Genomic DNA, 27,660 nt, shown 5'->3' on the forward strand with positions numbered 1-27,660 from the left:
GATCTTGTTACGGGTGGCTGTGAGCCACCATGTGGTTGCTAGGATTTGAACTCAGGGCTTTTGGAAGAACAGTCAGTGCTCTTACCCACTGAGCCATCTCACGAGCCCATACATGTAATTTTTGCCTTGTTTTTTTTTCAAACAATATTCAATTAATATTTTAATTTTAATAATTTTCCTAAAATGATCTATTTAAAGAAAAATTTAAAACTGTTGTAGCTATTTCAGACATACTTTCTGTACATAAATAGCATTTTAAGTTGGGCCTGGTGGTATGTGCCTATAATCCTAGGACCTGGGATAGAAGAATAGAGCCCAAGGTCAATCCAGTTATGTATCAAGTTCAAAGGCAACCTAAGCTACAACACCTTGTCTCAATAAAATAAAATAAAATGAAATAAAATAAAATTATATCTATGATTTTAGGAATAGTAACTGCTCCTATCAACATTTAATTCTACAAATGTTAGATAAAATTAGGAATAACAATCTCAGGAGTTCTCAAAATCGTCACAGCTATCTAATTTCAAGATACATATTTTTCATTCTCTACAAACTGACTTGGCTTGAAAGAGAATGATTTTTATATTGCCTTTCTATACTATAGAACCTCAGTGAGTATTCTTTCACTCAATCATATTTAAAGTCTAAGATAACAAATCTTTAGTGATATCATAATATTAACTATAAAAATATTAATTAAGCCATTTTCCAGAAAGGAAATGCTCATTTTCCTCATCTCTCTAGTTAGCTGTTCTGTGTGTGTGTGTGTGTGTGTGTGTGTGTGTGTGTGTGTGCATGTATGCTTCTGCATGTTCATATGTGTAAGTGCAGGCATGTACATGGCATGGTATCTATAAGAGGCGAGGGGACAATCTCTTGTGTCAGTCCTCACCTTCTACCTTGTTTGAGACAGGGTCTACTGCTCACTGCTGCATACAGCAGACTATCTGGCCCACAAGCTTCCAGAGAGAACAGAGATTACCAAGTCCAGATTTACATGCGTCCTGGATATCTGACCTCAGGCCCTCACACTTCCTCAGCAAACACTTTATACACGGAGGCCTCTTTTGAGACCTGTATTTGTTTCTGAAACAGGGTCTTAATGCGTAGCTCAGGCTGCCCTTGCGCTAGTAAGCCTCCCACCTTAGCTTCCTAGGAGTACAGGCACGTATCACCATGCTTGACTCTTGTTTGTTAAAATATTAAATGACCCTTACTCTCACTGCCAAGTTCAGAGTTTATTTCTTCAGGATTCCAATGTATACTGAAGAAGATCAGCTGAGACATGCAGCCTCATGGAATGAACTATTATTGGATTCCTGGACTTTCTATCAGGAGAACATTGAACAACCATTGTTCAATAGTTGGACCACAGCCTGGAAGGTGCTCTTATAAATCCGTTTTTACATAAATACATATTCATTCTATCAGCCTGGTTCCTCTAGAGACCCTGAGTAATATAAACCCTAATATGAATTTAAAAAAAAAAAAGATTTAAAATGAGTAAAGGAATCTAAAAGCATCAATTAGTATTGTTATTTAAGTATGAACATTTTAGTTAATTTCCATGCCCCCATGTTATCTGTAATTTCACTACATGGAAAAACAACTGTTAATGCTAAAATCATCTCTTCTTAAAGATTAGTATAACTTTCATTACACTTGAGAAGCTGGCTAAGGAAGGGGAAGAGAATCATTACATACGGAGTTGCAATGCCTTTTCCAAGCCTTCATAGTAACACCAATTTTCAGCATTCCAATCAATCAAGTTTCTGAATACTTCACTGGCTTCTTTTAGTCTTCCCAATTTCAACAGCATTTCCCCTAAAATTAAGTTTTAAATTAAAATTAAGTTTACTTAAACATGACTTTTCTGACCAAGAGAATTCTCTCAGCATTAATGATAGTAAACAGGTATTTTAGGCAAAGCTCAATTCTGTGTGCTTCCCCGCTTGGGGCATGTTATATATTAATTAATGGATAGTTTGTCTTCAGAAATGAACCACTTTCATTTCTGACTCCTTCCCATCCCCTAAATATACATACACTAACTTCTTAGTTTAAAAAAAAAAAGTATCTTTCCATTTTACATATTCTTCTGTCCTCCCGGCGATAGCTAAAGCAAACAGTAAAACCCAACTGGCAAATCATCCAAATGAAACAGGCCAGCCTTATTACTGTAAAATCTAAATGTGTCTCCCTTGATCAGTTCCTGTATTAAGTAACTGTCCATTGTCTTGGTTTCTTTTCTAGATCATTAAAATTGCTTAAGTTAACTTAGCACAATTATCTAACTAAACATTATTTCACAACAAGAAACCACATAAGTCATGCTGACAAGTGCGTTGTCTTTTAGGTTCAAACCTTTTCCTAATTTACAAAACTCACAAGTAGATCTGGAAAGTAAGGCTCTAAAAGCCTCAGACACAATGGGAAGTACATTTAAACTAAGGTAAAGAGGCTTGTCTTAAATAAATGTACCACACATTCCTATTCCCCAAGGAACCAATTTCAAAGGGAATAAAAAGGCTTTGGAATATCTGTGATATTATTTAACATTCATCATACTGTGGTCGATGGCATATAATTTATTCATATTACTTTTCCATGTTACATAATCAATTTCCAAAATAAAATTAAACTAGGTATAATTACATCACACATAGCAACTTTGTGAACTTGGGCAAATAGTTAGGCTGATACAAAATGGGCAGACGTAACCGTTGGGTAAGAGAAACAGTAAACGTGCCCTAACTCCCACACAACTGTCCTGCGTATCCCATATATAACTGGCAGCAGCACATTTTCACTCCCATAAACATCTGTTATTTGCTACCACCATGAAGCAAATAGTGTAAGTATACACTGAACAAAAAAGTGCCCATACATACCAATTACGTGAAAATCTACTAACATTTACAATTTTTGAAAGCTTCTTAGTAAGCTAATGATTACAAATGACATAAATATTGGGATATTAAATGGACCTACAAAGTCCACTGGAAAAAAATAAAAATCACATAGTCCACTACCTCTAAGCCGTATTGAGAACTGGCTATTTTATTCAAGATTAGAGCTCCCCAAAACTTTGTTACTAACCTATAAATGAATGTGGTAATGAAGCTATTTACATGATTTTTTAAAAATGACACAAATGTCACTGTATCATACTTATTTTTAATAACTACATTCTTTCTTAATGCTATGAGACAAAGAAAGCCACGGAGAAACAGCTGCCTGAGAATATTAAAATTTAATCATAAAATAGCAATAACACACCAAGAAGGAAAAGTAATTGCCTTTTTCTTTGTTTCCATCAATTACAGGCAGTAGGATAAGAAAACAAAATAATTATATTTTATTGATAATTTGAAAAAGTATTGTCACTAATACTGATACTAATATTAATTAGGTATATTAAATCCTAATAATTATATTAATACCTAATATTAAGTTAGGTATAAGAAAGCTGGCTAGGTGCTTAAGAGCATGGATTGCTCTCATGTACTGGAGAGAATTTGGGTTTAGTACCAGCACTTAAACTGAGCCGTTTACAACCACCTATAACTGCAGCTTCAGGGGAACCAACGCCTCTCGCATCCCTGACAGCTGCACTCACCTATTATACCCACATAAACACACACCTACACAGTAAAATATAATAAAAAACAAACCTTAAACAAGTGAAGAAAAAACAACTAGAGGCTAGAGAGATGGGCTCAGTGGTTAGAACACAGGTACTCTTGGAGAGGACCTGGGACACAGCAGCTTACAACCTGATTCCAGAGGATCAAACTCATTCTTCTAGTCTCTGAAGGCACCAGTTATGCACATGATACACAAACATACATGCAAGGCAAAGCATTCATACACATAAAATAACTAGAAACCAAAGTGAGAAAAGGTTACAAACTAGCAAGAGGACAGCAGCTCCTCAGTTCCCCTATGTCCTCAAAAGAATGTCATGGTGATTAATAATGGTTTAGTAACCAAACGCTTAGCCAGCCACCAAATACACAGGGTTACTTAAGTGTTAAAACAAAACTTAAAGGGCCATTAAATAAAACAAAAAACAAAACAATAACAACAACTAAATCAACTTACCCTTAATTTCTTCCACCAAAAGTTTATCACATATCAACTTCTCATATGTTTCTATATGTTCCAAAGATTCCTGAAATAAATTTGCCTCTCTCATCACTTGATTCTGATATAGTAACAGTTCACTATATTCATAAGCTATTTTGTTGGGAGGAACCTAGAAGAAAACAACCAAATCATCTTATATAAATGATACAACTACATAAGTTAGTTACAGATCTCTTAATTTTTTTACTCAGGATTCATTTGCAGATTTAATGCTGAAGCAGTTAAAAATAGGTTAGCAAATGATTAATTCCATCTTTAAAATAAAACAGGTTTATAAGGCAAAGTGAAGAGGAACAGATTTCAGATTTGGGGGGGGGGGGGGGGGAGGAGGTTCGAGACAGGGTTTCTCTGTATAGCCCTGGCTGTCCTGGAACTCACTCTGTAGACTAGGCTGGCCCTGAACTCTGAAATCTGCCTGCCTCTGCCTCCCGGGTGCTGGGATTAAAGGCGTGTGCCACCATTCCTAATGAGGAACAGATCTTAAATCCAGATATAAAAGTAGATGACAGACATCTTAAGGAATCTACCACAAATTTTTAAAGAAAAAATAGGACCAATAGTGGAATTTAGCAAAATTTTATACAAAGTTTCTTCAAGAAAATACTGTGAGGGCCTGGAGATATGGCTCTCGGTTAAGAGCACTGACTGCTCTTCCAGAGGTTCAAATCCCAGCAACCACACGATGGCTTACGACCATCTGTAATGAGATCTTCTGGGGTGTCTAAAGATAGGTACAGTGTACTTATATATAATAAATAAATAAATAAATAAATAAATAAATAAATAAATAAACAAATAGGCTGGAGCAAGTGGGGCCAACAGAAAAAAAGAAAGAAAGAAAGAAAGAAAGAAAGAAAGAAAGAAAGAAAGAAAGAAAGAAAGAAAGAAAGAAAGAAAGAAAGAAAGACAGGACAGACAGACAAGACTGTGAAGCAGGGCATAGTGGAGTAATGTCAGCACACACAACTGTAATCCATTGCTCAAAAGAAGCAGATGCAAGGGAATCCAGAATTTAAGGCCAGCCTCAGAGATAGGAAGGAGGGAGGGGAAAGCTTCCTTGGACACCTCTTTCTAAATTACATGGTAAGGTCTAAGGAGAACCAAAGAGGTTACTCTCTTCCTGGCCTTTATACTACACAAGGGGACAGGAAGAACTGAGGCAGTATTATAAAACCGTAGGCATGGTCCAACACATCCATACAGAAAAAGTAAAACATTGTAAGCTGGCTCTGGATCAGATCAACAAAATCACTAACTTAACCTGGAATGACTAAAGGGAAAAACAGAGAGTATTAAAATCAGAAATTAAAGAAACATCACCACAGGCCTGAGATGATGATGGTGAAGAAACAAAAAGGAAGAAAAACAAAGCAAAGAAGATTAAGAGAATACCACAGAAAATTACATGAGAAGAAAATATAAAATGAACTAAATAAAAGCTTTTATAAAAACTGACTGGAGCCGGGCGTGGTGGCGCACGCCTTTAATCCCAGCACTCGGGAGGCAGAGGCAGGTGGATTTCTGAGTTCGAGGCCAGCCTGGTCTACAAAGTGAGTGCCAGGACAGCCAGGGCTACACAGAGAAACCCTGTCTCGAAAAACCAAAAAAAAAAAAAAAAACTGACTGAAGGGGCTGGAGAGATGGCTCAGTGGTTAAGACTGAGTGCTCTTCCCAAAGTCTTGAGTTCAATTCGCAGCAACCACATGGTGGCTCACAACCATCTGTAATAGGATCTGATGCCCTCTTCTGGTGTGTCTAAAGACAGCTACAGTGTGCTCATATACATAAAATAAATTTTTAAAAAAAAACTGACTGAAGATATAAAAAAATCTGAATAGCAATAGAACATAATAAACATCCCACAAAGACCAGGACTAGATGGCAGCACAAGTGCAGTCTACCAAATGTTTACAGAATTAGTGCCAATCCTTCAGGGTTTCAAAACAGAACAGGAGGAAACACTTCAAAACTTATACCGAAGCCAGTATTACCATGATACCATAAAGTAGGCATACATATCAAAAACAAAACAAAACAACAAAGCCCCTATAGACCAATATCCCTTTGCCCAGGGTTGGTGTGTGCATGTGGGTGGTCATTTTGTTTTGTTTTGAGACAGGGTTTCTCTATGTAGACCAGGCTAGTCTGGAACTCACAGAGATCTGCTTGCCTCTGCCTTGCTGGAATTAAAAGCATAATGCCTCCATACCCTGAGATGGTCGGTCAACTTGACACATTCTAGGATCATCTCGGAAGAGAGTCTCAATGAAGGATTGTCTATCACATTAGCCTGTGGGCATTTCTGTGGGAGATCATCTCAACTGATGTGAGAGAGATGACTCCTTTCACTGGGCTTGGGAAGCTGCACTGTATAAGAGAGAAGAAGACAAGCCAAAGACGTAAGTGCATGCATTCATTCTCTTGGCTCTTGACTATGGATGCCACTGGATATTCAAGATCTTGCTGCTTGACTTCCCTGATATGACTGTAACCTGGAATTATGAGTTTAAAATAAAACCCTTTCTCCCTTAAGTTACTTTGTTTAGGATGTTTTATCGGAGCAACAGGAAAGGAAAAAAAGACAGCTAGTATCGCTATGCTTCATTAATAATCAGTAAGACACAACTGGGCCAGGGAGATAGGTAAGCAGGCAGGGAGGGCTTTACAGCCTAAACGCAGTTCCCGGGAACTATCTGGTAGATGGGGAGAACCAACTTCTCCAAGTTATCTTCTAACCTCCATATGTTGCACAAATACAAAAAAATATTTTAAAAGAAAAGAAAATCAAGAGAGGTTAGTAAAGCCTTTTATTTGCAGATATAAAAATCAATAAATAACTGGCACAAGGTGTCAGCGTAACACAGAGAAACAAAATTCATCTAACAGTGCTGGTGAATGTTTAAATTGGTATAGCTACTTCACAAAGTGGTGACACCAGATCTAGCCCATACTTACAATCACAGAACTGTCACACTTTTGTAATTCCAGTTTTAGATTTACACTGAATACAAACACAAATGTAGCCAAAGAAGCAGCAACAAGGTTATTTATAATAGCACTGTTTTTAATAGAGACAAAGTAGACAAACTCTTCATTTATACAACAGAACAAGACACAGTATCTAAAAATGGATCAATGAGCCCTAAATTAACATGAATAAGTCTCCTAAATATTGAAGAAAAACTGACAGGTTAGGGAGATGGCTTAGGGAGTAAGATCCCTTGCTATAGAAGACGACAACCTAAGTTTAGATCACTGGAACCCACGTTAAAAGCCCATGTTAAAAGTGGTAGAATTGCATCAGCTGCAATCCCAACACAATTACAAGGAGATATGTGGCACAAACAGAACTGTTCAGCAAGCCACCAGAATGCAAAACACCGCACCAAAAAAAAAAAGGCCAAGGTGGAAGGCAAGAACTGACCTCTGGGGGTTTTCTTCTGACTACATATATACACATGAATAAAATAAAAACTATCAGGCTAGAAACAGTGGTACATGCCTATAACCCCAGTACCAAGAAAGGTAAGCTTGGAGGATCTTGAGTTCAGGGCCAGCCAGGACTACACTATGAAACCCTGCCTTAAAAACAAAACTATCATGTAATTTCTAAAAATATATACACAAGTCTGTATCTTTGATAGATTGATGCATGGCATACATATGAAAAGTTATCTCTGTACTAATTTCAGATTAGTGCTTACATCTGGAAAGGTGCAGGAAAAAACTTAAGCTACTTCTACATATTTTATTTTTTAAGTAAAACCTTTAACAATTATAGAAAATGTTAACATATGTAAATGAGCTAATATGCTTTGTATTTTTATAAAACAGGTAAGTATTCTAGATATTCCAAATACATTAACATAAAACAAAAACACACATACCATTTCCATATTCACAACTAAAGTAATATATATCACAGAAACAATCCTCCAGCTTCCAAATTCTTTATACTTTACTATTTTTTCCTAGTTAGGGCTACACGCCCATAACCCAACCTACGAGACAAGCCCTCTTCCCAAGCTGCACCACGTCATCATATTTTATTTCTCTATCTACCAGAGTATTGAGATTACTGCTCATAAAACTCAAGAATTAGTTTATTTTATACTGGGAATTCTGCACTTTAAACTTTTCCTATTTTGAAATATTTTTCAATTTTTTCAGTTTCCTAAGAAAAATTTAAAGGTAAAACTCAACTATTTCAGTCTGCAATATTAGGAAAAAATGTCAAAGTTCTTACTTGCTGCGTTTGTCTAAATTCTTCTAATAGCTTTAGCGCTGTATCATAATCTTTCAGCAAATGATAAGCGATGGCATATCCAATCCAGGAAGCACGCTGTGTTGGACGCAACTGAAGAAGTTGGTATCTCGTCTCCTAAGAAAGAATGTTTTTTCTCTTTATAAGTTCTTTATTTATCTAAAATGTTTATATTTCATCTGAATTTTAATACTCTTTAATAACACATCAATAAGTATCAGTTCTAAAATATGCTAAAAATGTGTTTCACATTTCTAATCTAAATTAAGTCTCTGTGCCTTATAGTCCTTGCTGTAAGGTTGTTATAAAATTAGGATAGCTTTTGATTATATTATATTTTCAAAAAATATTATATGAAATTTGCTCATTTACATTGTTGTAAGTGGCCTCGTATACAGGATGGACATGGAGGAAACAGTATGAGGCTCTTCCAGTGGAAATGCCCACTGCCAATAGAAAGCAGCTGAATTTCTGTAATATTATAGACAAAATATCAGAAATTCTCCCATGAATACCCTAGAAAAACCAAGGCGAGCAGAAAAGCCAACTTCTCCAGAGAGGCCCTACCTCCCAAGGGTACCTCAGCTCTTTCTCAGTGCTTGCAGCAGACTGAGTCTAGAAAATGTCTCTTCAACCTTGCTGACTGTTTCATCCTTTTCAGGTACTCTTGGCCATCCATGTCTGGCTCCTTTTCACAGAACATCAAGTTAACATCACTTTATCTTACTTTCACGCCTGCTTCTCTGTCACCCCCTCCTTCATTAAAGCATGGGTCAGTTTTTCTCTCTGGCAAATACAAGACTAAAGTGGGCACAAGTTCAGTTTCCAGGATCCATACTGGGCAACTCACAACTGCCTACAATGTTAGTTCTATGGAATCCAATGCCCTCTTGTAGCCTCCATAGGTACCTAAACACCTATGGACAGACAGACACAATACCATACACATAACTAAAGAGAAAAATGGATCTTCATGGCAATCCTTTCCGTATTATTTTATGCTAACTAATTTAATATAAAAAAGCTAAGTAATCTTCAGACTTTAGTAAAAGCTGAATGTCAAATCTATTCTCAGTTTAGCAAAAATGTTAAAACAAATGATATTAGAATAATATTTTTACACCAGAGACAATCATTTTTTTTAAATTGTGTGTGTGCATGCATGAGTGAATGTATATGTGCCACAGTACACTCGTGGAAGCCTGAAGACAACTTTCAGAAGTCTGTTTTCTCCTTCCACAGCTTAAGTCCCAGGGATGCCACTCAGGTCATCAAGCTAGGTGGCAAGCATCTTCACTCATTGAGCCATCTCAATTTACCCTTATTTAATGCTCAAGTGTGAAACTTTGTAACTATTATCACAGGACAGTCCAAGTGGGTATAGCATCTTGCCTTAGGCTCACTTCATTCTGAATTCATGTGCTATTAAAAATTTAATCTTTACACCAAGTGTTGTGGCACACACCTTCAACCCCATTGCTTAAATAAATAAATAAATGCCCTGTATTTAAAAAGTACATTTAAGACTACTTACTCGATAACCTTCAAGGTCTCTCATCTGAATCTGCAATAGGGAGAGATCCCTCAAGATTTGCAAATTATCTTTATCTAATTTGAGAGCATTTCGGTAGCACTTAATAGCTTCATCATACTTCTTATCAGAACGTTGCAGGAGGCCGTATACATGCCAACCTATCAAGTTAAGGAAATACAGACATCCACAGACACTACGATATGCTATGCGATAACCTCAAAAGTATTTCATCTGGAGTTTGTTTCACAATGATCTGGGATCAGAGGGAAAGGACAATTAGAAACAGGCAAGTATAAAAACAGCCAACCCTTGACTAGTCAGCTGAATGATGGGATCGCAATGATTCAACATTCAATTTCTCCAATTTTGTACGTGCTTGAAAATTTCCATAATATTTGTAGATAACTTTTAGAAAATTCTTGGCAAATTTTTTAACATTTTCCTACATTCAATTCCCTTGCTTTTGTAACCAAACAATCTCAAAATTCACTTATATAAAGATTGTCATTATTTTCTAAAATAAGTTTAGTTATCCAATTCATTTAATTCACTAGTGATATTAAAAGACATAAAATTAAGATTTATTCTCTTAGCTTATCTTATGCCAAACCCCCAAAACGGCCTTTCTCTACACTGTAGGGTAAAGTCTGAGATAAGAAAATAATCATTTAGTATTCTGAGAGACCCCTAAGTTAAATATGTGAAAATATGGAGACTACACATGGCAAATACTAACCATCTGCTAAATGAATTAAATGCCAGATATACAAGGGTACTATAAGACCACACACAAACATGGGAAATGAAAAAATTTCAACAATCCTTCTTTAAAGGTTTTTAAAATTGGTTTACATGTTGAAATACTAGCAAAAGAAAAGTACTGTAAAGATTCAGTAAAGTAAGTGTTATGTCTCTGTTAATAGAATTCAAGCTAAAGAAGCAGTTTTTCCTGACACAAAGTAAAACCTGGTTTCCATTTGCTAGTTCTGCAGTGCCAGGGGTTATACCCAGGACCCCCTGCACACACTGGGCAAGTACTCTACTACTGAGCTACAGATCCAGCTAAACTTGTTTTAAAAAGGTTTCTTCTAAATTGAAAATTTCCTGTAAAACTTCTAAAAGAAAATTCAAGAAACACAAATATTGATATAGATTAAAAAACTAAAATTCATTTTCTAAAGTAGGAAAATATCAGTTCATGGATGTTTAAGGAAAGAGCTGATCTCTGTTTCTCTATGAATATTTTCTTTAAAATACTCCAAAAAGGATTAAGGAACAAAATATTGCTAATTACTGATGCTGAGTAATGGGTAGATACATAGACTTCATTAAAATTCCTAAGATTTCAATGTTTCACAGATAAGTTGTAAAATTTGAATTAGAAAAGACAAAACCACAAAACGATGGCAAAAGGATACAGACATGACTCCTGACATCACTGCGAAGTCCTTTACGAACAAATTCATATGCTTCTTCTCTTTTTCCTAAACAGTTCAGTATTAATCCTTTCATAGCCAAAGTCTCTGAAATGAAAGATTCAAGTTACTCTCCTAGGACTTTGTTAGTACCTGAGATCTAAAGTACTAACTACGGGGCTTTTATCTTTTATCTTCATCACAAAGGTACAAATATTGGCTTGAAGTGTCTCCCCACCCCACTGAAACCAATTTTAACCAATCATAATCTAATTTATACCCCACAAAAAGATTGACTACCTAAATATATACATTGCAATCATTATCATCATATTCAATATTGAACACATTTTCTTTAACCTAAGTCCTATTCTAAAATGCCTTAGACTGGAATAGAGTTCTACCCTTTAGAAAGACTCTATATGGAGGGATTTATATTATCCTTTGAAAAAATTTAACAAAGCAGGCATCCCAGTTCTTTAGAATTAAATTTACAGTAATTCTATACTTTCTCAAGGCCAGTTCCTTTCTTTGTGTGTCTGTATATGTTTATGTGTGTGAGTGCAGGTGAATACATCAGGCACACATGTGGAAATCAGAGGACAACCTCAGACGTTATTCCTCAATGGCTCAGAAGCACACTGCCCACCAAAAATTGCCCCACCCCACTGAGACCAATTCTAACCAATCATAATCTAATTTTTGTTTATTTGTTTATTTAAGACAGGGTTTCTTTGTGTAGCCCTGGCTATCTTTGAACTCACTCTGCAGACCAGGCTCGCCTTGATTAAAGAAATACACCACCATGCATGATGGCTCATAATCTAATTTTTACCTCACAAAAAGAGTGACTCTATCTACTCAATTAAAAATATATATTGTAATCATTATCACCATTTTCAATATTGAACAGATTCTCTGTTGTCAACAAATATATTTTAATAATTCTACGTAAGCTATTTAACACTAGTTTGCATTTGGAGAGCATAACATTGTACTACCGACAAGCAGCCCAAGAAAATGTTAGGAAGTTAATGAAAGATGAAGATGATTTATAATAAAGTATTTCTCTGAAAAATCCACAAGGACTTAGATTGTAGCAGTGATTTTCAAACTGATCTCTGGAAACTGTATAGTTTTCAGAAGTGTCCCATTTTACAAAGAAATCCTGTCTTAAATAAAATAAAATAAATAAAAAATAAAAACTTTAGATTATGATTGGTTAGAATTTGTCTCAGTGGGGTGGGGCAATACTTAGTAGGCTGAGCAATTGCAAAGACCTGAATTCACATATCCAGAACCCATGTTAAGGTTCCATTTTCTAAAACTTCATAATATGAAAACTTGCACTTCCTTCAAAAGATTATCTCATAGTTTTATAAAGGTGAACAGTATCAGCCTATTTTCCTAATTAAATGGTCTTAAAAGTTGTCCAAGTCTAGTGTTCTAAGAGAACTTAGTTAGCTATGTTATGTTATGGACCATAATTTTCCAAGACCAATCTGATCCTCTCAACGAACAATCCCAACCAGTAAAAATGATGAAAAAAATAAATGTAGACTTTATTAGAAACAATTTAAAAAAAACCTTAACAACCTAGTTATGAATGGATGGTAACATATTTATATACAGACGAGGCAAATAGGAGGAGCCAGCTATGTGGCTTAGTGAGTAATCACTTGACACCAAGCCTGAAAACCGCAGTTCAACCCATGGGACCCACATGGTAGAAGAAAACCAATTGTTCTTGGACCTCCTCACATGTACTGTGGAATGCATGCAACCATGACATATACTCACACATGATAAGTAAACGTAGAAATAATAAAAACAACACAGAATACAATGTGTGTTTTTATCTTCGCATTCTATACTGCAAACAAGAGCCTACTTTTATATACAAGAAACTGAAGTAGGAAATTAGAATCTAGTCAGAGGAACAGATGAAAGAAATCTAACCTATAAACTGAGCATCCCTAGTCCAGAAGTCCCAAATTCTAAAGGATCTAAGAGTTGAAACTAGAATTTCAAGATGTTTTGAATTGGTGTGTATAACTGGTAATCTAAACAATTAATCCAAGTCTGAACTCATCTGATATCTGAAGCACTTCTGAGAGGGATGTTAACATGCACATTACCTCATCAAATTGTCTCTCACCGACTTCCTTATTAGTAAAGGCACTGCACATACTAGAGCATGAAACTAGCTCAACCTAAGATTCACTCGAAACATAACCAAGAAATGCTGAACATTCACGCCGAGAATCTGAGTGCTCCTCCACTTTCAGAAGCCCTGCCTGGTTTTAGAATTATATTCCCCAAAACACATTGCAACAGATGAGACAGTACCTCCATGTTCAGCAAACTTCGGGTTAGAAAGAATCATCTTGCAAAACTTGAGGCCATTTTTGTACTGCTTCTGTTCGTAACATTTCTAAAAGGAAACAGCAGGTTATTTTATAAAATAATGAACCAATTTTTATTATATCATATAAATTCAAGATCCAAAGTCTAAAATATGATAACATGCTCTTCTGTCTATATTAATCACAGCATTAAGTGCAGTTATATATGCCTTGACATGTAGCATCTCCACTATTATAAGAGATAAAGACATAAATGAAGAATAAACTCAATAAATGCATTATCATCAGCCAACACTGACACAGAATGAAGACTTTTAAAGCCATATGACTGTGACTTAGTTACCACTGACTGGCTTTCCCCAGTGCCTTCCTCCACTCACTCTCATCCACCTCTGTAACTTCTGTTCAACTTTTTTTTACACATGAGCCCTCGAATCTCTGAAGTCTCTGTCTATGTCTGGCTTATTTCACTTAACATGATGTCTAATTTCTTCCATGTTGCTGAAAACATATTTTCATTCTTTCTAGCTGATTACCATTCCATTGCATGTGCAGCACTGTTTTATCCATTGATCAGCTGAAAGGCATTCAGATCGTTCCCATTTATTGGTTTTCATGCACAATGTTGAACAGTGCTATAATGAACACTACAGATGGCTCTTCAACATACGGATCTCAACTCCTTTGGATATCCCCAGCAGTGGGATAGCAGGATCATAAGGTAATTCTATAGGTATTCTCATTTTAGTTTGACTTTCTGTTTGTTTTTAGAAACTCCCCCTATACAGTTTTTTAAGTGTGTGTGTGTGTGTGTGTGTGTGTGTACAGATCAGAAAACAATTTACAGAGTTGGTCCTCTTTTTCTACCTTTCCATGGGCTTCAGGGAATGAACTCTGTGGTGCAAGCACTTTACCTGCTAAGCCACCTCACTGGCCCACCACACTGTTTTCTATATTGGCGGTACTGACTTCCATTACCAAAAGCAATGTGCAAGGGTTCCATTTTCTCTACAACCTTGCCAACACTTCTCTTTCGTCTTTTTAATTATGTTTAGTTCTTATAAAAATTCCTTTAAAGTGGTGCTATCATCTCGCTTTATTAATGTGGAAAGTAAAGCGAGATACTAGCATGCAGATACAAGCCTCCTACCCTCTGCCTATCCAATACTATCTATTACTTAATTTCATCTGCTACCCAGTGCTATCGCTCTGTTGTCTCTGACATTCTAGTTATTTACTATCTATCTTCAGAACCATCCTGTGAATTCTAGGAGAATGAATGCTTTTAAAAAAAGATTTATTTTATTTTTATGAGTTCACTGTAGCTGTTTTAGACACACACCAGAAGAGGGCATTGGGTTCCGTTACACGTGGTTGTGAGCCACCAGGTGCTTAATGGGAATTGAACTCAGGACCTCTGGAAGAGTAGTCAATGCTCTTAACCACTGGGCCATCTCTCCAGCCCCCGGAAGAATGAATTCTTGTCTAGGTTTCTTTACACTAGACAAGTAATCAAGAGCTGTCCAATAAAATCATCCTCCTAGATTCACAGCAACAGGGCGCCAAGGGCATAGCTAAGAGGAGATTTTGGATGTGGAGGTGATCATTTCAAAGCCTTCATTAAAATATATTTAAAATGAATTTTCTTGATTGGCTCTGGGAAGATTACTAAATGGTTAGAAGACAAAAGTAACAGAAAAAATATTGAGCCATATGAATAAATTAAATAGCTATGTGGCCAAACCTGGTGGCTCATTCCCTATAATCAATCAAGCCCAGTCCTTAGGAAGTTAGTTGAGACAAAAGGCTGCCAGGAGTTCTAGGCTAGCCTAGATTATACAACCTACCGTGGGCTAGAGTGAAACTCTGAAACTTAAAGTAAAAAGTCTCAAAGTAAGTAAAATAAAATAGAAAATAGGGCCAATGAAATGGGTCAGTTAGTAAAGATGCTTGCAGCACGCCTGATCACCTGAGTTTAACTGTGGGAGAGGACAACTGACTCCTGGAAGGTGTCCTCGAATCTCTGCACAAACGCCATGGTGTGCACACATGCACACAAATAAATGCAGTAAAAAAACCTGTAAAGGTTCAACTTTGACTATTGAGGTTCACTTGACAATTAACAAAGACAGTGGGCTATAAGCAGAAGAAACTACTGAGGAAGAGTATCAAGTGTTCTTTAAATAATCCTGATCTTTGTCAGCTACCAAAGGAGTGAACACTTCTGTCATTTATTTGCCACACATGCTTCTCTACTAACTGTACCAAACTGAGATTTGAAACATTATCATCCCAAGGCTAAATGTGGTACCCAGAACTGTAATCCCATCACTCTCCAGGCAAAAAAGCAGATGAGGTCAAGGTTATTTTTGGCCAACCTGAAATATATGGCCATCTCAAAAAAAAAAAAAAAGTAGTCTCCCAGTCCACTTGTATCATTGTTAACATTCTCGATGCTACATGTCAAACTTCTGTTGGAGCCGGGCGTGGTGGCGCACGCCTTTAATCCCAGCACTGGGAGGCAGAGGCAGGCGGATTTCTGAGTTCGAGGCCAGCCTGGTCTACAAAGTGAGTGCCAGGACAGCCAGGGCTATACAGAGAAACTCTGTCTCGAAAAACCTAAAAAAAAAAAAAAAACAAAAAACTTCTGTTGGCTTGAACCAGTACTAGTGTAACTTTTTGTCAGGTGATGGCAACAAAGTATTAAGATCAGTGTTTCCTTACTCAACAGCTAACTGCTATTCAGCCACGTGCTCTCAATATAAATTCACCCTGAAATCTAAAAGCTTGCCCTGCAAGTAGCACATTCTCAAATTAAAAGGGCAGCTTAGAACATACAGCTATTAACTCGTTTTCTTTTCTAAATCTTTAAGAGCCCGGCGACATACAGAGAAGAAGCGTGTCGCCTCTCTCCTCCCTGAAGGGATATAACCTGGTCAGGGTGCCAAGGTGGCAGATATGCTGGCACACTCCCCAGAGAAAACTTCTTGTCTGGGCACAGTGGCAAATGCCTTGTATCCCAGCACTCGAGAGGCAAAAAAAAAAAAAAAAAAAAAAAAAAAAGAGCAGCTCTAAAATCTAGGCTAGCTTTGTCTGCATAGAGAGATCCAGGCCAGCCTGGGCTACAGAGTGAGCATGTCTTAAGTAAACTTTAAAAACGTAAAACCGAACCTCGTTTAGCTGGGCATGGGTCTAACATGACCAAGGCAATTTGTTATTAATCATCATCATTACTATTATTATTCAGGCTTGCTTCAAAGCCACGTAAATGGTCTCAAGCACAAAGCCCGTCTCCGCAGCTTTCATCACCAGGACGAGTTAGAAGCAAGTTTCTGGCAAATCACTTCCAAAACCGGGCCAGCACAAACATGCAAACTCTCCTGCACAGAGGCATGGGCTCCCGGGGATCGCGGGCTCCATGTTCCCGTACCCCGCAAGCAGCGGTGCTTGGCCCAGCCTGGACCCGAAGCAGCTCGGACTACCCCGAGGGGGCGGACTGCAGGGACGCGCTGAGCCCGGCGCCGGGGTCCCGGCGACTCGGCCGGGGAACTTTCTGGAAAGCTCCCGCAGTGGGGAGCTCCGGAGTCAGGGAGGGTGCGCCGCGGGGGAAGGGAAGGAGAAGCAGCCGGAGGAGAGCCCGGCTCGGTGGGAAAGAAATCGCGCAGGGGTCGGGCGGGCCACCGCTCACCAGCACGCGCTTGAAGAGGGCGCTCTCCTTGGCGGGCAGCTGCACGCAGGGCATCGTGGCGGCGACGGGGAGGCCTGCTCGAGCGACCAGCCAGGACCCGGGCCGCGGGTTACCTCGGCGGGATGCCACGGGAAGCGGAACACAGCGCACTCCAGTGGGCGGCCCGGGAGGGAAGCCCGCGCGCGCCAAGATGGCGACCAGGGCTCGCCCCGCCCCCGCGCGGTGCGCATGCGCAGTCTCGCGGCCGAAGGAAAGACTAGAATCTTCTCCCCGGAGAGGTCTCCAGGTCGGTGCAGGGCTGTGTAGCTCCTGTCACCTCGTCAGTACCTAGTCATATACGCTCCCTAATCTCTGGACGCTGTTCGTCTCACGCTGGTTATTAGGCTTCTGCCCTAGATGATGTAAAACTGTTTTCCGAGTTAACTTTTGTTCTTTTGTTTTGTGCAGTGGAAACCCTGCTTAATACCATGAACACTCTTGATTTAGAATCCATTCGTCCTTCCTTTTCTTGCTGTTTTTAAAAGGACTCTTAAAAAGAAGCCTTATCTTTTCATTGCATATCAAAGTAGTGATCAGACCTTGAAATGATGAAACTGGCGAGACAGCTCCTTTAGGCAAAGGATAGGAAGAAGAAAAAAAAATAAATAAAAGGAGTCTCAGCCGCGTAGGGAACCCAACATTTTCAGTAATAATTGCAGAATTTTTATAGATCTACTGATCCTCGAGTCTACTGCCTCTTTCACCACATAGACTACCCAATAATGGGAAAAACAGGATACAATCCTAGAATGTTTCAGGAACGATTTCTCCAAAAAATAAAACACTAACAACACGCAAGAACATACAGATAGACATCTGTGACAAGAAGGATCACATACCGGATGTTGGTGTAGTATTAAAAGGTGTATGTAAACATATGTATATAAACATATAAATTCTGAATCCTAATTTCCGCACGTGCCTGTAGTAATAGTACTGGAAAATCAAGGGCAAGAGGATTACAAGTTCAAAGCCAGGCTAGGCTATGTAGTGAGAGCCTTTTTTTTTTTTTTTTTTAAAGGGGACAGGGAAGAAGCTACAGGCATCGGGAAATGGCACATCCTATAAAGTTCCTTCTCCAGAACCCTTTTGTTTGTTTTGTTTTTCAGAGACAGGGTTTCTTTGTGTACCTTTAGCTGTCCTGGAACTCACTCTGTAGACCAGGCTAACCTCAAACCCAGAGATCTGCCTACCTCTGCCTCCCTAAAGCTGGGATCAAAGGCATGCGCCACCACTGTCTAACATGGAAGGTGACTCAAGATAGGGTTGCCCGTGTCAATCACTTGCCAGAGATAACTATAGGTAATAATTCTACATGAGACACCACATTGACGGATGCAATGTTTGCTTTCAGGTGAACGTCATCCTATGCCCCCCCACACACACTTCATCCCCTATGTTTGAGAGGATTTGATTTTGTTTTGTTTTGTTTTGTTTTGCCTTGAGAGAGGGTTTCTCTGTCTAGCCTTGGCTGTCCTGAAAATTGCTCTGTAGACCAGGCTGGACCCAAACTTTTAGAGATCCGCCTGCCTCTGCCTCCCAAGTGCTGGGATTAAAGGCATGTGCCACGGATGCTTGGCCTGAAACAACGTTTTTTGTTTCTTGGGGGGTTTTTTGTTCATTTGTTTGGGTTGTTTGTTTGTTTGTTTGTTTGTTTGTTTTTAAAGAAGAAAAGAAGCCGGGCGATACTGAAGAGTGGACTCAGTCAAATATTCTAGCTCTTTCAGAGTTCCCAGCACTTGACAACCCCCTCTATACCCAGAGGACCTGAAGATTACTCCTAGCCTCTGTGCATTCTCTCTTTCTCTCTCTCTCTCTCTCTCTCTCTCTCTCTCTCTCTCTCTCTCTCTCTCTCCACACACACACACACACACACCACAATTAAAAATAAAATAAATCTTTTCTTAAAAGGAAAAAAAAATACATGGTGGCACACACTTGTAGTTTTAGTCTGGAAAGTTGAGAACAAATCCCTCCAGGCTAGCCTCTCTGGTGAGCTCTGTCCTAGTAAAAGACCCTGTCTCAAAAACCAAGGTGGACAGCTCCTGACTTATTTACACTTAAGGTTGCTCTCTGACCTCCACACACATGTACACACAGGTACACCCACTGTGCACACATACACATACGCACATACCTTACTTGTTTAGGCTATGGTAGGGTAAAACAGGAGGGCAAGAATTCAAAACAAAACAAAATAAAAAACCTCCACTAAGGCTGCAGAGATGGCTCAGTGGTTAAAAGCACTGGCTCCTCTTCCAGAGGACCTGAGTTCAAATCCCAGCACCCACACGGTGGCTCACAAATGTCTGTAATGGGGTCTGGTGCCCTCTTTCTGGTGTGTCTGAAGAGAGCAATGGTGGTGTACTCATATGCATAAAATAAATAAACAAATAAATCTTAAAACAAAACAAAAGCTCCACTATCTGCGCTGCGGCAATTCCAAGCCCAAAGCTTGGACTATATAACAGATATAATGTCTGCACAAACAGAAAGCCTAAATGAGCCAGCAGCTGTCATTTTATTACTGCCTTCCTGTTTTGTCTGGAACAAAACTTATTTCTACCTTTCAACAGGAAATGGAGTTAGAACATCGTTGTGATCTGCTGCACAGCAGGATTATATGAATGTAATGCTTAGTCATTTCAAAGCCAAAACTAAAAGAAAAGTGCTATGCAAATCAAAACGTGGTGTTTCTCAGAAAGAGAGCCAAGTTCTGACTGGGAGCATCTGGGATTTCTAGCTAAACATTCCTTCCTGGCACTCTCGACAGGCTGTGCCTCCTTTAGAATCATGCATTAAGTAAAACGACAGTACAACCACATGCCTCTTTTGTATAACTCGCTGACACAGTAAAATCTAGGAGTTGGCTGTTATTCCCACCACCCATAATAACCATGCGATTGAAGGCTGTTGAGGAGACAGCTGTGGTGGTTTGAATGAAACTTCTGTGAACTCACGTATTTGAGTGCTTGGTCCCAGCTGATGGCACTGTTGGGGAAGGATTAGGAGATGTGGTCTTGTTGAAGGAGGTGTGTTACTGTCGCTGGGGGTAAGGGGAAGAGGCTTTGAGGTTTCAAAAATACCACATCATTCCCACTTAGCTCCCACTCTATCTCTAATTATTGTCTCAACATGTAAACTCTCAGCTACTGCTCCATCCCTGTGCCTGCCTATCTGCGGCCATCCTCCCCAACATAGACTCATCCTCAGAGGGGTATATTCTAGAAGGAGAGATACTAGAATGCTGGCACCTCCCCTCACCACTTTGCTTCCCAGTTCTTATAAGGTAAACAGACTTAACACCGTGTTCTGCCTTGCCAAAGGTCCCAACGCAAGATGTCCAGGAACTGAAACTTTGACAACTACGAAGAAATTATTTCCTTTTTTGTTTTGTTTGAAGTTTTGGGTTATTTGTTTGTTTGAGGGTTTTGTTGTGGTTATTGGTGGTAGTGGTTTGGTTTTGTTTGTTTGTTTGTTTGTTTTTAGAGACAGGGTTTCTCCTTATAGCCCTAGCTGTCCTGGAACTCACGCTGTAGACTAGGCTGCCCTCAAACTCACTGAGATCCACCTGCCTCTGCCTCCCAGGTGCTGGGATAAAAGTCATGTGCCACCACACCTTGTAACACATTTAAAAAAAAAGATTTATTTTATTTATATGAGTACATTGCAGCTGTCTTCAGACACACCAGAAGAGGGTATCAGATCCTATTACAGATGGTTGTGAGCCACCATGTGGTTGCCAGAAATTGAACTTAGCACCTTTGGAAGTGCTCTTAACCGCTGAGCCATCTCTCTAACCCAACACATTTTTTAAAAAGTATGTGCAGTGCCCATGGAAGACAGAAGAGGGCACCAGATTCCCTGGAACTGGGGTTATAGATGATGTGAGGCATCATATAGGTGTTAGGACTGCAGTCCATTTTCTGTAAGAGCATCAAGTGCTCAAAAGTACTGATCCATTCCTCCAGCCCCAACATAGTTGATAGGGAATGGTTTGGTAAGCTTTAAATATCCTCTTTCAAGCTGAGTTGGGATGCATGTTTGTAAACCCAGATCTTTGGTGGATAAATGCAGGAGGAACAGAAGTTCAAGGTCATTTTTGGCTACAATAGCAAGTTTAGGGACAGCATGGGCTACGTGAGACTCTATCTCAAATACCAACTAAATAAATATGCCTTTTCAATTACACTGTGTGAAGATCTCTTTCTGCATTAATTATCATGCCCATGCCACATTGTTTTCTTTGTTTAAAAAGTTGGCAAATCTGGTCAAGGAAGGAATAAAGAAAGAAATCAAGGACTTTTTAGAGTTCAATGAAAATGAAGCCACAACATACCCAAACTTATGGGACGCAATGAAAGCATTTCTAAGAGGAAAACTCATAGCTCTGAGTGCCTCCAAAAAGAAACTAGAAAGAGCACACATTAGCAGCTTGACAACACACCTAAAAGCACTAGAACAAAAGGAAGCAAATTCACCCAAGAGGAGTAGACGGCAGGAAATAATCAAACTCAGGGGCGAAATCAATCAAGTGGAAACAAGAAGAACTATTCAAAGAATCAACCAATCAAGGAGCTGGTTCTTTGAGAAAATCAACAAGATAGATAAACCCTTAGCCAGACTAACTAGAGGGCACAGGGAAAGTATTCTAATTAACAAAATCAGAAATGAAAAAGGAGACATAACAACACATCCTGAAGACATCCAAAACACCATCAGATCCTTCTACCAAAGGCTATACTCAACAAAACTGGAGAACCTGGACGAAATGGAGAAGTTCCTAGACAGATACCAGGTACCAAAGTTGAACCAAGATCAGGTTAATGATCTAAACAACCCTATATCCCCCAAAGAAATAGAAGCAGTCATTAATAGTCTCCCAACCAAAAAAAGCCCAGGACCAGATGGGTTTAGTGCAGAGTTCTATCAGACCTTCAAAGAAGATCTAATCCCAGTTCTTCACAAACTATTCCACAAAATAGAAACAGAAGGTACTCTACCCAACTCATTCTATGAAGCCACAATTACTCTGATACCTAAACCACAAAAAGACCCAACAAAGATAGAAAACTTCAGACCAATATCCCTTATGAATATTGATGCAAAAATACTCAATAAAGTTCTTGCTAACCGAATCCAAGAACACATCAAAACAATCATCCATCCTGACCAAGTAGGTTTCATCCCAGGGATGCAGGGATGGTTCAATATACGGAAATCCATCAACGTAATCCAGTATATAAACAAACTCAAAGTCAAAAACCACATGGTCATCTCGTTAGATGCAGAAAAAGCATTTGACAAGATCCAACACCCATTCATGATAAAAGTCTTGGAAAGATCAGGAATTCAAGGCCCATACCTAAACATGATAAAAGCAATATACAGCAAACCAGTAGCCAACATCAAAGTAAATGGTGAGAAGCTTGAAGCAATCCCTCTAAAATCAGGGACTAGACAAGGCTGTCCACTTTCTCCATACCTATTCAACATAGTACTTGAAGTCCTAGCCAGAGCAATTCGACAACAAAAGGAGATCAAAGGGATACAAATTGGAAAAGATGAAGTCAAAATATCACTTTTTGCAGATGATATGATAGTATATATAAGTGACCCTAAAAATTCCACCAGAGAACTCCTAAACCTGATAAACAGCTTCGGTGAAGTAGCTGGATATAAAATTAACTCAAACAAATCAATGGCCTTTCTCTACACAAAGAATAAACAGGCTGAGAAAGAAATTAGGGAAACAACACCCTTCTCAATAGTCACAAATAATATAAAATATCTTGGCGTGACTCTAACTAAGGAAGTGAAAGATCTGTATAATAAAAACTTCAAGTCTCTGAAGAAAGAAATTCTAGAAGATCTCAGAAGATGGAAAGATCTTCCATGCTCATGGATTGGCAGGATCAACATTTTAAAAATGGCTATCTTGCCAAAAGCAATCTACAGATTCAATGCAATCCCCATCAAAATTCCAAATCAATTCTTCAACGAATTAGAAAGTGCAATCTGCAAATTCATCTGGAATAACAAAAAACCTAGGATAGCAAAAACTCTTCTCAAGGATAAAAGAACCTCTGGTGGAATCACCATGCCAGACCTAAAGCTTTACTACAGAGCAATTGTGATAAAAACTGCATGGTACTGGTATAGTGACAGACAAATAGACCAATGGAATAGAATTGAAGACCCAGAAATGAACCCACACACCTACGGTCACTTGATCTTCGACAAGGGAGCTAAAAACATCCAGTGGAAGAAAGACAGCATTTTCAACAAATGGTGCTGGCACAACTGGTTGTTATCATGTAGAAGAATGCGAATCGATCCATTCCTATCTCCTTGTACTAAGGTCAAGTCTAAGTGGATCAAGGAACTTCACATAAAACCAGAGACACTGAAACTTATAGAGGAGAAAGTGGGGAAAAGCCTTGAAGATATGGGCACAGGGGAAAAATTCTTGAATAGAACAGCAATGGCTTGTGCTGTAAGATCGAGAATTGACAAGTGGGAGGGACCTCATGAAACTGCAAAGCTTCTGCAAGGCAAAAGACACCATCAATAAGACAAAAAAACCACCAACTGATTGGGAAAGGATCTTTACCTATCCTAAATCAGATAAGGGTCTAATATCCAATATATATAAGGAACTCAAGAAGGTGGACTCCAGAAAGTCAAATAACCCCATTAAAAAATGGGGCTCAGAATTGAACAAAGAATTCTCACCTGAAGAATACCAAATGGCAGAGAAGCACCTGAAAAAATGTTCAACATCATTAATCATCAGGGAAATGCAAATCAAAACAACCCTGAGATTCCACCTCACACCAGTCAGAATGGCTAAGATCAAAAATTCAGGTGACAGCAGATGCTGGCGGGGATGTGGAGAAAGAGGAACACTCCTCCATTGTTGGTGGGATTGCAAGCTTGTACAACCACTCTGGAAATCAGTCTGGCGGTTCCTCAGAAAATTGGACATAGTACTACCGGAGGATCCAGCAATACCTCTTCTGGGCATATATCCAGAAGATGTCCCAACCGGTAAGAAGGACACATGCTCCACTATGTTCATAGCAGCCCTATTTATAATAGCCAGAAGCTGGAAAGAACCCAGATGTCCCTCAACAGAGGAATGGATACAGAAATTATGGTACATTTACACAATGGAGTACTACTCAGCTATTAAAAAGAATGAATTTATGAAATTCCTAGCCAAATGGATGGACCTGGAGGGCATCATCTTGAGTGAGGTAACACAATCACAAAGGAACTCACACAATATGTATTCACTGATAAGTGGATATTAGCCCAAAACTTAGGATACCCAAGATATAAGATACAATTTGCTAAACGCATAAAACTCAAGAAGAATGAAGACCAAAATGTGGACACTGTGCCCCTTCTTAGAATTGGGAACAAAACACCCAGGGAAGGAGTTACAGAGACAAAGTTCGGAGCTGTGATGAAAGGATGGACCATTTAGAGACTGCCGTATCCAGGGATCCATCCCATAATCAGCTTCTAAACGCTGACACCATTGCATACACTAGCAAGATTTTGCTGAAAGGACCCAAAGATAGCTGTCTCTTGTGAGACTATGCAGGGGCCTAGCAAACACAGGAGTGGATGCTCACAGTCAGCTATTGGATGTATCACAGGGCTCCCAATGGAGAAGCTAGAGAAAGTACCCAAGGAGCTAAAGGGATCTGCAACCCTATAGTTGGAACAACATGATGAACTAACCAGTACCCCGGAGCTCTTGTCTCTAGCTGCATATGTATCGAAAGATGGCCTAGTCGGCCATCACTGGAAAGAGAGGCCCATTGGACTTGCAAACTTTATATGCCCCAATATAGGGGAATGCCAGGGCCAAAAGAATGGGAATGGGAGGGTAGGGAAGTGGGGGGCGGTATGTGGGACTTTTGGGATAGCATTGGAAATGTAATTGAGGAAAATATGTAATAAAAAAAAAGTTGGCAAATCAAGCACTGTACTTAAAACTAAATATAATTTGGCTTCAGGATTCTTTTTATATTGAGAGATAATGTGGAGTACATAAAGATTAATTTATATTTTAAAAATGTTCTACATAGGGCTGGAGAGATGGCTCAGCGGTTAAGAGCACTGACTGCTCTTCCAGAGGTCCTGAGTTCAAATCCCAGTAACCACATGGTGGCTCACAACCATCTGTAATGGGATCCGATGCCCTCTTCTGGAGTGTCTGAAGACAGTGACAATGTAGGTACATATAATAAATAAATCTTTTAAAAAAATGTTCTACATATTCACCAGTCTAGTCAAGCTTTCATAACAAAATACCATAGGCTGGTGGTTCAAATTTCTCATGGTCTGGAGACCAGGAAGTCCTCGTCTTAAACAACAAGGTGAGTTTTGCCTGTTAGCTTATAGGTGGCTGCTTTCTGCTTACATGTCTCTTTTGTATGGCAATTTTTCTAACTGACTCTCACAGGTTTTTCTCTGACTTCCATTTGAGTGTGCAAACACACTAAAATTAATATTTTTATTATTTTTGAATTCTGTGTGTGTGTCTGTGTGAATGTGTGCATGTGCGTATGGATGCTTATGGAGGCACAAGACATTGGATCCTCTGGAGCTGGACTTAGATGCTGTTGTAAACAACCTACTGTGGGTCCTGGGAACTGAACTCAGGTCCCCTGGAAGACCAGTAAGTGCTCTCAACATGTGAGCCATGTCTCCAGCCCCTAATTTTGTTTTTTGAGAGACACATTTCGTGGTGGCCTTAAACTAACTATATAGACTTCTGAGTCTCCTGCCTCTACTTCCCAAATGTGACCTGCCTCACAATTCCTGGCAGGAATTCTTAAGTTTTTTATGTATTCAAGTGGGCCTGAGTCTTTAGAGACAGGGACTCACCATTGCCCAGGTAGGTCTGGTACTCTGTAGCCCAGGATGGCCACTAGCCTCCTGTCTCAGCTCCTGCGTGGTCGGATTTCAGGTGTGAGCCATCATGCTTGCCTCCTTAGATGCATTGTGCTTTAGTTTTCTCTTCTGCAAATGGGTTTTTAAGATTATTATAGAGCCGGGCGTGGTGGCACATGCCTTTAATCCCAGCACTTGGGAGGCAGGGGCAGGCAGATTTCTGAGTTCGAGGTCAGCCTGGTCTACAAAGTGAGTTCCAGGACAGCCAGGGCTATACAGAGAAACCCTGTCTCGAAAAACCAAACAAAAGAAAAAAAAAGTATTATAGAACTATATGAACTAATAGGTTTAAAGCATTTAAACTAGTGACTAGTATATAGTAGGCAGAAGTAACTACCTTGAAGTGCATACTAGTAAATGTTAAATATTATTTTGTTGTATGTTGGTTTCTATCTTTTTCTCTCTTTCCACCATTTTTACTCCCCCTCCCTTTTTGTTTGTTTGTTTGTTTTTGAGATAGGGTCTTGTGTCTCTTAAGTACACATGTAAACAACACTATCTTTAAAAATTCTAATTCATAGATATAGTTACCTATTTTTTGGGTCCTGTTATGATTTTTTTTAATACAAATTTATAGTTTTCTTTAGTCACTGTTTTAAACAATACTGGCTGAAAGTGTAACAATTAACAATTCAGAATCTCCTAAAATTGTTTTTGTTTGTTTGGGTTTTTTGTTTGTTTGTTTGTTTGTTTTTTCGAGACAGGGTTTCTCTGTGTAGCCCTAGCTGTCCTGGAACTCATTTTGTAGACCAGGCTGGCCTCGAACTCTGAAATTCGCCTGCCTCTGCCTCCCAAGTGCTGGGATTAAAGGCGTGTGCCTCCACGCCTCTCTAAAATTGTTAATGATTGGGGGGAGGGAGGTCCCATTTAAAAAACAAACCCCCAAGTCTGTGGATATAGCTCAATGGTAGAGCTCTTGTCTTAGCATGCATGAGTCTCTAGCCTTAACCTCCTGCACTCTGAAACAAAACAAAACAAATGAGTAACTTAGAAACTACTGCTTCAAGGGTTGGTAACACGTAAAGAAATTCTTGAGATTTCACCTATCACATATTGTAGAATTTGATGTGTAAATTAGGAAAAAGGTTCGCTTCTAGGTTTATAAGTATCTGAAAACCCTAAGTTTAGGAAGAAAGATGGAGTAAAGGGTCTTGGGGTGGGAACAAGAAAGCCTGGGGAAGGGTAAACTACAACTCCCAGGATTCCTTGGTTAGGGCACTAGGAGAGGGCGA

General features: G+C 39.0%; 1 protein-coding gene across 3 annotated transcripts in view; it reads right to left on the minus strand.

Annotated features, from left to right (window-relative positions):
• Positions 1–17,616, minus strand: part of Naa16 (N-alpha-acetyltransferase 16, NatA auxiliary subunit) — a 53,052-nt gene extending 35,436 nt beyond the window's left edge. For 2 of the 3 annotated variants that reach the window (XM_085828795.1, XM_021182000.3), the window contains exons 1-7: positions 17,420–17,616; positions 13,715–13,799; positions 11,369–11,473; positions 9,951–10,108; positions 8,399–8,533; positions 4,108–4,261; positions 1,708–1,827 (exon numbers count right to left, since the gene is read on the minus strand). In XM_085828795.1, the coding sequence (XP_085684921.1) occupies positions 1,708–1,827; positions 4,108–4,261; positions 8,399–8,533; positions 9,951–10,108; positions 11,369–11,473; positions 13,715–13,799; positions 17,420–17,473 (811 nt within the window). In that variant the 5' untranslated portion in view covers positions 17,474–17,616. Of the gene's footprint in view, positions 1–1,707; positions 1,828–4,107; positions 4,262–6,361; positions 6,476–8,398; positions 8,534–9,950; positions 10,109–11,368; positions 11,474–13,714; positions 13,800–17,419 lie in introns of those variants that run through there. The other variant, XM_029469127.2, reaches the window with a different exon arrangement.
• Between the last annotated feature and the right edge of the window lie 10,044 nt (positions 17,617–27,660).

This window comes from Mus caroli, unplaced genomic scaffold (assembly GCF_978045245.1).
Source record: "Mus caroli unplaced genomic scaffold, Mus_caroli_1 scaffold_12, whole genome shotgun sequence".
Lineage (NCBI taxonomy): Eukaryota > Metazoa > Chordata > Mammalia > Rodentia > Muridae > Mus > Mus caroli.